Source organism: Struthio camelus, chromosome 7 (genome assembly GCF_040807025.1).
Source record: "Struthio camelus isolate bStrCam1 chromosome 7, bStrCam1.hap1, whole genome shotgun sequence".
NCBI lineage: Eukaryota > Metazoa > Chordata > Aves > Struthioniformes > Struthionidae > Struthio > Struthio camelus.
This window is the reverse complement of record NC_090948.1, coordinates 24,004,803-24,016,849: the sequence shown is the minus strand read 5'-3', so window position 1 is coordinate 24,016,849 and position 12,047 is coordinate 24,004,803. Positions and strand designations below refer to the sequence as shown.

Sequence of the window (12,047 nt, the reverse complement as noted above, 5' to 3'; positions counted from 1 at the left end):
CAACTAGAAGGGTCTGGGACAGGTCAGAAAGTAGAGACCTTATGTCCTTTAAAAAAAAAAAAATATATATATATATATATGGGTATGGATATGTACATATATACACACACATATAAGTTTATATATGTTTGTGTGTGCCTGCCTTTATGTATAAAAATATAAGTATGTGTGTATATAAAAATTGCATATATATTTTTAAGTGTTATCCCCACAAAAGAGCCTCCTCTTGTGAACTGACAGTAAATTATCCTGGCAATCCTTACAGGAAGTGACCAGACGTGTCTCAGTGACAGATCCCCCATGTGACCATTGGCTTATTCTGACCAGAGGTAGATATACAATGCCATTTACCAATGACAGGAATGCCTGCATCACAGCTAGCTGCAGGTAGTGTGTGTATCACTTACCCACATGTTCTGTATGTGAATACAATGAAACTCTCTTCATCAGTTCTCTCCACAAACGTCACACAGGTGTGCTTTTCCCAGTGCCTCATAGCTTGCTTAAAGATAGCTCTTTGGGTTCCTGGAAAAGAAACCAAAGAAGAGCAAACAGGGAAGGCCTGGCTTTCAGGAAGATCTCTATTGGGCTTCATCTGGAGAGGGGAACAGTAAAGCCCTTCAACAATTGATCCTGTATCTGAAGACAATCTGGCACCTACTTCCTAATATAGCACTGATTTACTGTATCATGCTTTACTCTCTTTCCGCATGATGAATTAATTGCTCTACTTAAACAGGCAACTTCTGCATATAAGAAATACCATCCTACCAGGTCATTCTGGTAGAGTTGCTGCAAGCCCTGATCTGTGCACCAGCTACTCAGTGTTGTACCACATTTGCTCTCATGCTACAACATAACATGACCAGACAGTTTTCAAGGAGCAGGAATCTCACATCAGTGCTACCTATGCGCTCCTCCACGCTAAGGCAAAACTGTTGCCAGATAGTTTATCTTCGGTATTAGAAGCAAAACCTGCACAGCAGCTAGAGAGAATGGTCTCAGGGCAGTGTAAGAAGGTGCAGAGATTCACTGCTGCTCTGTGCTTGATTGACCCTGAGGGACAGCTCAGGACCTGAACAGAGAGACACCTGAAAAGCAGGGGAGTATGCCTGGCTCACACCAGCAAGACGACAGGCCACAGGACTTTGCCTCCCCAGGGAGCCGGCTGTCTGCAGTGCTCACTCAGCAGTAAAAATGGCCCTAAAGATAGCTGGAAAGTGATGCCCTGGAATGGTACGTGGCTTCCCTGCAGTACTGCCTTTCCAACATACCCTGTGACACACAGAGGGCAGCAGAGCAAGCTGCCACACTGAAGAGGGACTAGAGAGGGAGAAAAGGCCAAAAGCACTTCAATGACGCACAGGGAACACAGAGAGGAGCTCCAGGGTGGGATTAAGCTGGAGTAAAACACCAAGCTGAATGCAAGAGAAGAACTGCACTATAGCAAGAGCTGCTTCTCACACGGCCACCCCAAACGGAAGGGTGATGTTATGTAGTCTGGACTAGGCTAGGCTGTGGAGCACACACAATCTAGATGAGACTCTCTCATCAGACCCTGAGGAATGGGGATGGCTGTTCTCTGACAAACGCCCAGGGCAGCTGTGCTGCCAGACAATATGCTGAGAGGTTGTTGCATGCGCCTCTCTGTTCATAGGAGGTGAATGGACCCTTCCCCTGGGGATTCGCACACTCCTGACAGCACTACAGGTGACAGGATGAGAGAGGGTCTGAGGGAACATGCTAAAGTGTTGAGGATTACTAGCATGGGAGAGGCAGGACCAGGGAGGAAAACCCACGCTCGAGAGGAACGGTTCCCAAACTGCCTTTTGTTTGCTGGGACAAAGCACATCACAGCCTAACACAGACTCCAGGGAATAAGGTCTGCTAGATCTAAGTGGCAGATGCAGCTGTCTGAGGGAGAGAGGGAACAGGAGGGAGCTAGCTCTAGCAAGCACAAAACATTTTTCATTTCTCAAGAAAATCAGCCTCACGGGGAACCACTCAGCTAGAGAGAGGTGGCCTCAGAGCAAGTTGGCTGTCTGCTCTGCAAGAGAGATTTGCAAGAGATCTGCTCCCCCAAGGGATGTTTTAGTTTCGGCAGCGCCTAGAAGATGCCATAAAGGATGCTTTGAAGAGCTCCTCACCCATCAAGCGATCCAGCTCCCTGTTCATCCCCTTCACACACCCAGAGGAGATTCTGAAGTTTGGTGCCCAGAAAACAGCAGGTCAGGAAGCAGAGCGCACAGGGAAAGTTCTCTGAATGGTAATTTAGAAAGCAATCCAGAATACTTCTGCTCCTGCTCTTCTAGCAGCAGAGAGGAGCCCTTTCTGTAAATGCAAGGTGTGTGTGCAGCTTGCAGGTGCTGATCCATGAAGCAACCAAGAGCCACTCAGCATTACTTGGACTGCAAGAGAAGCACCATCTCTCTTCACACTTCAGGCTTGGGCTTCCATAGCGCACAGTCCCTTGTGCGTGCTTATGCCCATCCCACCTCAGGACAGAGGCTCCCAGAGATCTGAGTCATGTGTGGGAAAACTCTGCTCCTGACATCTCCCACACATTCTGAGACACTCACCCCTGAGCAACAAACAGGGAGCAATGTCTTCACTACTGACCAGTGAAATTTCCTCCGATCACATAGGGGATGACCCCCCCTGGCCAGATCCTCTCAGCCCTGGATGTGGTTGCCCTGCGTACTCTGGGAGAGGAGTGTGTATCCATCCCAGACTCATCATTGTACTCCTTCCTCTTCGGTCTCCTCACAAGCGCTGCATTCTGCCTGCCGTCTGCAAGACAGAGTGGCAACACTGTTTAAATCCTCTGTGGCTCCACCTTCAGCCCTCCGGTAATAACCTGAAGCCTCGGAGAAAGCAAAACAGAACAAGGCAAGATGTTAATCCGAATCAGAAACCACGGCCAGATCTACAAGTGGTTTGTTCAGGACTTAGAGACAGTTCATCTGTAGCAACCTGGCCTTTCTTGTCTTTAAGTCTCCCTTTGCCCTGTGCCAAACCTTCTCTGCTAGCAAGGTGGAGAGGAACAGCCCCTCTGTCTCTATTCACGCACTGTATCAAACAGCAACTTCATCGACAGGGACACAGTGTTTAAAAAAAGGCAGTAGGAGATGGGAGGTTGAACAACCCCAAACTTCACTGTGATGTGTATTTTCAACCCACCCAGCTCATCTAGATCTGGAGAGAGGAGTTTTATCCTGCCAGGGATAGCTTCACAAGGGGAGAAGTAACTCATCTGAGCTAGCCTTAGAAGCAGAGGACAGGCCCCTTAGACTGAAACCTACACTGGAGGCTGGGAAGTATTTTGTATAATATTTGTTTTCACAAGTCAGCTCTCAGGTGGTTTGGAAACATCTACATATTAGAGAACTTCTGCTGGAGGAGGAAGGTTCAGGATGGAAAGCTGAGACATTCCACACTTAGCACAAATCTCCATGCTGAATCTCTTCATTTTAATGAAAAGAAGAAAAACATGTAAAAGGGAAAACAGAACATGTACCCCCTTTCTTGCTAAATAGGCAGTCATATTTTTCTGCCAGCTCTGACCCAGGCCACCCCTTGCCAAGGAAGGGCAGGTTCACATTGCCTCTTGCGGCCCACATAGACCTATCTCACTTGTCCACAGGCTCAAGGTCTGCCAGCAGAGGACCCCTAGCTGTGTGGTGCTCCATGCTGGCCATGAAACCTGCCTGAGGGTTCATTCAGGCTCCCAGGCAGGCCCTGCATCTTGCCCTGCATCTGTGCTACTGTAGCTGCACTTAGATACTGGTTTTGCCTACAAGAGTTGCACTTTTAATACAGTGTGGGTTTGACCCAGCTGAAAATGTCCTCATTTGGAGTTCCCTGGCTGTTCATCTCCTATTGGTTGTGCCATCTGTGGTCCCAATCCTCCAGGTAGTCTTAGTCCAGTTGTGTTTTTTTTTTTTTTCCTGTTAGTATGTGCAAGGGCTGTGTGGGCTTATGTTCTTGCATAAGCTGCCTGTATCGCAGATACAGCCATTAGCTAGGCTTGGGCAAAGGAGTAACAGAGTACAGGACTCACTACATTGGTAAAGAGCAGAGCCTGAAGGGATACACCTAAGGGAACTCCCTTCTCACATCAAGAGGTAACACTGCTGGCAGTGACTTCTCAGTGCTGGCAGGCCTCTCTGAAACTCCAAGATGAGGGGTCAAGGCTATACTTGCAGTGTTGTGATTCATATGGAAATCAGAGTAAGGCTGGCTACAGCTTTGCTTCCCAAGTCAGGGACACGGGCTGGACATTTAAAGCTCAGTTATGAAAAAAAATGCAAGCCCCACTGAGCCCTCCCTCTTGAGATTAGAGGTGCTGCTGAGAGCCTCCTCTCTCGTTCATCCCTCCAGTGGAAGCATGGGCAAGCAAACCACTACTGTCAAGGCTGAGGGGAACAAAACAATGGGAAGGAAATTAAGGCAACCTACAGAGGGATGGAAGGAATGAACTTTAAACCTTCCTTCCTGCTTCATCAGACCCAGCCCTTCCATCTGGAGGCCTTGCTCTGAACCACAGGCCCAGCTTGGAATTTGCCTTTTGTTCCATTTTGTCCTGAGCAGCTCCCCAGCAAAGCCAGGTGTGCCAGGCATTTCAGAAGCTGCATCATCCCCAAACCAGCTGCTGGATCCTGGAGTCAAATGCCCTAATACCAGGGGGTTCCCACAATGAAATAGGAATTACCCTCACCCTCTTTGCATGCTTTCATTCCAAAAAGGTACCACCGGAGCATTACAAGGGCCACAGCTGGAAGAAGGGGGAGGCTCTCGAGAGAGAAGTGGCCTTCTGGATACCTCCCTGCACACTCTATTCCTGCTGCTACTCCTGGGGCTGCTAAAAAAAGCTCTGTGAATTTGTGGTCAGACAATTCCTGCCAGCCAAGCCTAATGAGGAGTCCTCTGACCTGCGCTCTCCTGCTCCAGCACCTGGTACAGTAGGAGCCCTGCACAGGAGATCCCAGATCCACGCTTCTGCACCATGAACACTTCCGTTCCTCACTGCCAACACACCTTCTCGGGCAAGTTCTTGGCAATAGTCCCAGAACATCTCTTGGCCCATCTATGCTAAGATTTTCTGCCTTGACAACTTACATTTGCAGCAGGCCCTCAGAGAGGCCTAACGCTCCCTTCCAGCCAGCAGTGGAACTAAGGGAAAGCAGGCAGCAGAAGTAACGTAACTAGGGCATACAAAAAATCTGGATGGAATGCTTTAAAAAAAGACTTCAAATAACCTCCCCCACACACTGATTAGTACTAGTGCTAAGCCTGGGACAACTGTGATCCTTTCTAGAACTCCCCTTCTTCAGTGCTGAGGAGCACCAACCTCAGAGGTTTCCACACACCAGTGGTGAGGGGGACTCGATCCTTACACTACCCGCAGCCCAGGCAGCACCCCGGATCTGGGACATACTGTGTAACAGTCCCTGCTACTCTCTGAAACTCACTTGGGGTCTCCCACACTCATCTGGCCAGCAGAGATAGCTCAGCTTTACCCCAGACAGCACTGGGCTATGAACCAGGTAGTCTCAAGCATGAATGCCCCCCCCATGGACTGACCTGCTGTGTGGTCTCTCGGCCTCAGTACCCCTATCCATAAGAGGGAAACAACAGTCCCTCCTGCACACAGGGGCTGCAAGCACCTTGCACAGAGCAGGGAAACACTATGAAAATGCCCACTGTAGGCCTGGACAGATCCTATAAGCAATTCTTTACCTACGTGAGTAGGAGGAACCAACTGCTGAGCTCAGCATGGGTGATAGCTCTGCTTCAGGGGAACAGGACCTTAAACTGGCTCAGCTGAAACATCTCCAGCAGGAAGGGGCCAGCTAGCATTATACTCTCTGCCTTGGGGCAAAACAGTGTTGCTGTCCCAGTGACATCCACAGGTAACTAACTATTCAAGGCAAACTCCTCCTTGCAGAGAGTCCACCAAGGGCAACAAATACAGATGCCAGGGCAGGGCTGGTCTCCTAAGTATGGAGAGACACACAGGTACACAGGACAAAACAAGTTTTTACAAGGGATAAAAGAGTAAATAAAAGATACCCAAAGGTCTGGGTGGGGTACCACATTACCCTTTTTAACTGCTTTGCTACTATGATCCGTGGAAGTGGTGTTCTCACTTGGCACAAGAGACTGCTCTCCCAGACCTCCTGCAAAGGAAGAAGAGCAGAAACTCCCGGTAAGTAAGCTGGCAGAGCCCTGTCACAGGAAAGAGAGTGGCTGTCAATGATGCTGTTTGTGTGACTGCTGGCCACAGAAACTGCCCGCTCCCTTTGTACAGAGAGCAGGGATTGAGAGCCTGATAAAACTGGGCTCTGCCTGGATCTGTTCCTGGCCTACGGTGGCACCTCACAACTTGCATTAGTGCCCTGGGCTTTAGTTTCCCTGTATACTGAATAGGCAGAAAGTCTCTTCAAGGGAAGTCTAGTTCCACTGATCTTTACTGAGGATAGGAGCTATACAAAGAAGGTGGTAGCAATTATAAGTACCCCTATTAAATCCCAAGCTAAAAAAGGCACACTGTCAAGACAAAGAATTATCTAAATTCAAACCAAGATACTCTATTAAGTCATATACATCTGGCCTGAATTCAGCTTCATCTGAAAATAAAAGTCCTTCTCTGTGCTGCTAATATGTGCTGGCTATCAGAGCAGGAAGAGCTGTACAGCGTTAGCTCCTGGGTGTTTCTTGTGCTTCATTCAGTGCCAGCTGCTCCTCCCTCTCGGTACAGCACTGCCAGGCACATGGAGGTCCCAACCTTGGCCTGGAATGTGGCTCCCTCCAGCTCAGGCACCAAAACAAAACTGGTTGGTCCCACTCAGGGTTTCTCCCAGCCTGTTTTTCCTATTTCCACCAGGGAAAATGGGACTCATGATGTTCCAGTGATGGGCAAGAAACCACCACAAGAGGGGAGGATGGATCACAGTCATTAGACACAAACTACAGCAGTACCATGGTACCAGTCCTTTGCTTTCCTCCAGATAGCACTGCTGCTTCTTCCTCCCACCAGTGTGCTATAGCAGAGCTTTCCTGGTAGCGGGGTGCAGGGGTTGCAGAAATCAACTCCACCAGGTTAGGTTGTCCTGCACACAAAGGGGGCTGAGGGGGCCCAGTGCACCCAACATCCTCTACCGTAAGTTGAAAACTCTCAGGGAGAGATCTAGCTCCCCAGAAAGGTCACATCACTGGGGAACGGAGAGAGAGAGAGATCCCTTATCTGTAACCCCCACAAAGCCTCACTAGTCTCTTGTCTAAACATTTTAAGGTACCACGATACTTGGCTGTAGCCCACTACATGATTTTAGCTTCATTGTTGTATGACATAGAAATAGGATCTTCCCTCAATACTGGGCCCATACTGCCACAAAAAAGATTTAAAATGTCACCCAGCACCAGAACACAATAGCACTTCTACTTTAGATAACTTCAGAATAGTTTGGCTCACTATAAAGGGAAATACCAGCCTTGCAAACTTACCTGTACTGCAGGAGCCGAACTGGTATCTCCTTCTTTTATATAATGAAAGATTAAAATCTGATTTCATAAGTACAGTTATGTCCACTGTGACCTACAACCCTGAGGTCCACCAACAAACCTCCCATAAGCAGTAGGTTAAAGACAGTTATATCCAAGTAACACAGGAGGAGGAATGAAGTCCATTTCATGTTTACAGATAACTCATGGATAAGTGTTTTAACCAAAGCAGTTTTCAGAGCATTGGAAAGCCCCTGAATTGTGCATCTTCTTTGTCGATTTCGAAACTAGCTTCTTCTGTTCACAACATATTTTCTAATCTAATCTCCCACCACCACCATCTTCAACTTTAGTTTTCCCTAAAAAGTCTATTTCTAAGATAAACCTCCCAACAGCAGCTAGTAAAGTCCAAAAAAATTCAGAGAGGCTGAAAATTTCAAAATTGGTAAAGAAGCAGAGGTGTGTTCTCAATGTTGTTTTTCTATGGTATTTTTCAGCTTCTTAAAAATATGTAAAGGAAAAAAAAAGCTCAAGAGTACCTAATGATTTTGCATCCTATCATAAAATCTACACAGAGATCTGATTTTCCCATCAAGTGTGTGTGTGTGTGGCAGGAGAGGGAATCTCCGATGTAAGGTGCACCACACAGTCTACTCCAAAGGCACTGAGGCTTGTTTGGATGTCTCCAGCCTGTGTGCTAAAAAAATAGATTTGAATTTCCAAAATCAGCATGTAGATATTCCAGTAGGTGCAAATCTTTACAGTTCAAACCAGAATGTTGCAAGGAAGGATTTTGGGATGTTTCACACTGACTCAGTGTACCTGCTTCAGCCTCCTGTTACAGTAGTTATCTGAGATATGCCAAATCCAATCTTCCAGGATGCATTTAAACTTTCTGGGATAGCTTTCAGGTTCTGGTCATCTATCAAGCAGGCTGGCAAACAATCATACAGTCTCGTGATGTGAATACTACATAGTACCAGCAGCTGCTAAATGCTAGGTGAGAGATCACCCAGCAGCAAGAGAACCTTCAGGAGAGAAACAGGGGAAGAAAAATGTAGCGAAGGGGATAGAAAAATGAGAATGTGGGAGAGGGAGGAACAAGGGTCTTCTACAGCTGTCTGTCTTCCAGGTTTCCCACCCTTCCCATTCTGGTGGTCCAATTTGGGAACATCACAGAAGCCAGAGACTATCTACATGGACACTAGAAACCTGTGCAGTGAGAGCCATTGAACACTCAATTATCCTAACACAGAAAACCAGCCCAGCACCTCTTTGGCAGAAAAGCTCTCTACAGTGACTCTAGCAGGAGGGAGAACTCAGCAATGTTATGTGAGGTGAGAGAGCATGACGCACAAGGCAGTATAACAATATCAGATGTATAACAGATAAATAAAACATGCTTTGGGACTACATCCACAGCCTTAAGAAGGTGGTTGTGACATCTTCACCCTCAACCCCAAAGCCTGGTTTTGCAGGTCTCCTGTGAGCAGAAGGGAGGCTGAACGGGCTGATCTCTGAGGAGATATTAGAAAGAGCAAGTCTGCACAGCTTGGGTGGCAAGGTAAAGCAGGAAGAGCATGATCTACCACATTATGCAGAGAGGGAGATACTGTTAGTCATACAGCAGTGCTGGATGCAGTGTAGATACTTCAGGAGAGATGTCCCACTTCCGAGAGCGCGGGCCAACTTCCAGCACTTGAAACAGTCTTGCTTTGCCAGCTGGAAAACTTCCCTTTCTCCCTAGGGCTGGCTTCTCCTTGCAAACCCTCCTGCAGCCTCTCCAAGGTGGCAAGGGGGGAAGGGAAGAGAAAAGGTACACTGCTGATAGGTGGAAGAGGGCAGAGAGGATGGTGTCCAGTTTCTCTCAAAGGTTATAATACCAGAACTAATTAGAATACCAGGAAGGCGGTAATGGAAAACAGCAGTAAAATGAACCAGAAGAGAATAAAATACCCAAACCCTCAGCTGACTATAGGTTAAAGCCTCCTGGTCCAAGAGACGCATTAAATCAGGGAATTGTCTCCCAAAGGAAGTGCCATAATTCAACAGAGCTTGACTGGACAAAAGCCACTAGATGTGTGAACAGGAACAAGCTTGATTCAACAAGATGAATTGCCCTGAACTCCCATCACTCTTCTCCAGCCCCAATGTCCCATCCTAAAATTTCCCTTTGTTTTCTTTCATCCTCAGTCCTCGTCACTTCCTTAAGCCCAAGCTCAACAAAAGTTCCTCTTCTCAGTTAAATATTACAGCTCCAGGACTTTTCACCCTCCCAAAGTATGCTGTTCTCCGCAGAACATCCCATTCCATTTAAAGGAAATCCCCATCAACCATTCACTACCAGAGTTATTAAGGCATGTGGTCTTTGCTGTAGCAAAGAACAATTTTGTATTTCTAAATAAATGCAGCTTGCTTCCAGTCACAAACAGATTGCTTCTTAATTGAACTTGGGAGGTGAATTATATGGTGAATTAGGAAAAAAGAACAACTCCGCATTTAGTGAATTGTTCCCCTAAAAGGGGACTGTATGGGATTGAATTGCAAATGACAGCACCAACCCTACAGTCGGGCCCCTTCTCCCGCATCCAGGCTGGTGACCTCTGCTGTGTCGCTGTGTCGTTTGCACAGACTGTTTTTCCAAGTCATGAGCACATTCTTTCCCAGAGATCAGTGCAAGCCTTGGTTTCTTATGCAAAGGAGATGTTTGAATAAAGCAGTGTGACTAATGAAATCTACAACATCTTTGCATATTTTGTCTCATTGTAGCCCATGAAAAGGGGGAGCATTATACAAAGGCTAGATACGGGTATGCAGACATACCGGATATTTTCAGACTTTACTAATCACACTAGTACACACAGGGAATACCTACCCCCTTCTCTCCCACAAGGGTTTTCTCAAGTCATACATGAGAATTTTGGAAGATCCTGTTCTGATACACCTGAGCTTTTAGACTTTGCCTGTCCTTATGAGACCTAGACACATCCCAGAGATTAAAGAGACTCGACGGACATCTAGTCCTCCCTCCCAATTCTTCCCAAGAGAAGGATAATGCATGATTCTAGGAAGGCAAAGACAGGTAACTGAAGTGCTTTTATCAGTAAACAGGAGGCCAAAAAAAGGACCTTACATTTGGAACCAACTGCACATAGATTGTAGACAATGTTCAGGTCCTCTGGCCTCTTCTACAAGTCCCCTGAGTTGCAGCTTTCTCTTGGACTATCCTGTTACGTCAGAGAGCAGAGTGGATTATGGCTGTTACTTCTCCAGAGCATGACATGCTCACTTATGTATTTAAGCCTATCATCACTAGAAACACTGACCAGGAGAGTGAAGATTTTCAGTTTGACCCAATGCTCTGTGGGAAGCCAATGTAGCAATAAAAAGGCAGCCTTGATGCACTCACAGTTATCTGTAATGAAAAGAGCAAAGCAGGACTGACTTTTTTGTTTTTAATGTATATCCAACAGGTTAACAAGCCCTTCAAAATCACTTTGACCTTCACTACTTCCCACCTGCTGCTGTGCCAGACTAGCCATCACCTCTTTCCAGCCTGATTTTTTAAGATTTGTCTGCTCTCTCACAACCAGGGATCACATAGGTGGGTTTGATGGCATCTCTGTGCAAGGAGCTGCACTAGATCTCCTAAGGTCTTTCCACTTCCACATTTTTACAATGCTACCCTGCTTGGGAATTTGTGATATTTAACAGCTACAGCCACAGCAGGGCATTGCTGGACTCCTGTGCTAGGTAACAGTTTCTGTGCACAGCCTGACAGAGAACATACGAAAGATTCTACACCAAGTCGGGGTTTGTACAACGTTCTCACCTAGAACACACTCGTACAACTCATTTTTCTGTTCTCCACAGCCCAGCACTGCCAAGGGAGTTTGGCTAACTGAAAGCGACTTCCAATAGCTTAAATGCACCATAAAGCTGAGCTAAGTCCACCATGTTTGCAGCCCTGGCTGAAGAACAGGTGTCTAAATTGTCTGCAGAAACTACAGAGGGAGCCTGGGGTGACATGTAAGGGTCCAGTGAAGCAGAAAGCAGAAGGCTCTGTCATTGGTGGGAAGAAAGCAGTTTCTCCTCCTCTTCCAGCAGAGGAAAATCAAAACTCAGTTTTGTTAAAAGAATGTCCAAGTTGCTCAGCTGGGACCAAAAGAAAGGTAGCAGATTATGAGAGAGAGAGCGCGCACAAAATATGCCAAGAGTCAGAACAAAACTGTTCTGTTTGCAGTTCCCTTGTGCAACTAGTGTAGGTTAAAAGATGTGTAACCAGAGCGGAGAGTGGGAAGGAGAATCCATATAGTACCCGTATTTCCTACAAGAGAGGGTGGAACAAGGAGAGGAACACCTTACTAATTTATAGGACTTGTAAATTTATCTTCCACAAAATGCAGTTTAAGGTGGAGGGTATTTATTGTGTGTAATGTCCTTTTTTTAAAAAAAAAAAAAAACAAATAGTCTGAACTACCAAAGAGAAGGTAATCAAATGGCTTACTAAATAAAATTTCTGTGCATGCTTCCACTTGATTACA

General features: G+C 46.6%; 1 protein-coding gene across 1 annotated transcript in view; it reads right to left on the bottom strand.

Moving 5' to 3' along the window:
- Positions 1–12,047, bottom strand: part of TLL2 (tolloid like 2) — a 102,477-nt gene that overhangs the window by 37,686 nt on the left and 52,744 nt on the right. Inside the window, exons 3-5 of the mRNA XM_068950326.1 lie at positions 6,102–6,179; positions 2,620–2,790; positions 408–525 (exon numbers count right to left, since the gene is read on the bottom strand). Coding sequence (XP_068806427.1) covers positions 408–525; positions 2,620–2,790; positions 6,102–6,179 — 367 coding nt within the window. The remainder of the gene's footprint in view (positions 1–407; positions 526–2,619; positions 2,791–6,101; positions 6,180–12,047) is intronic.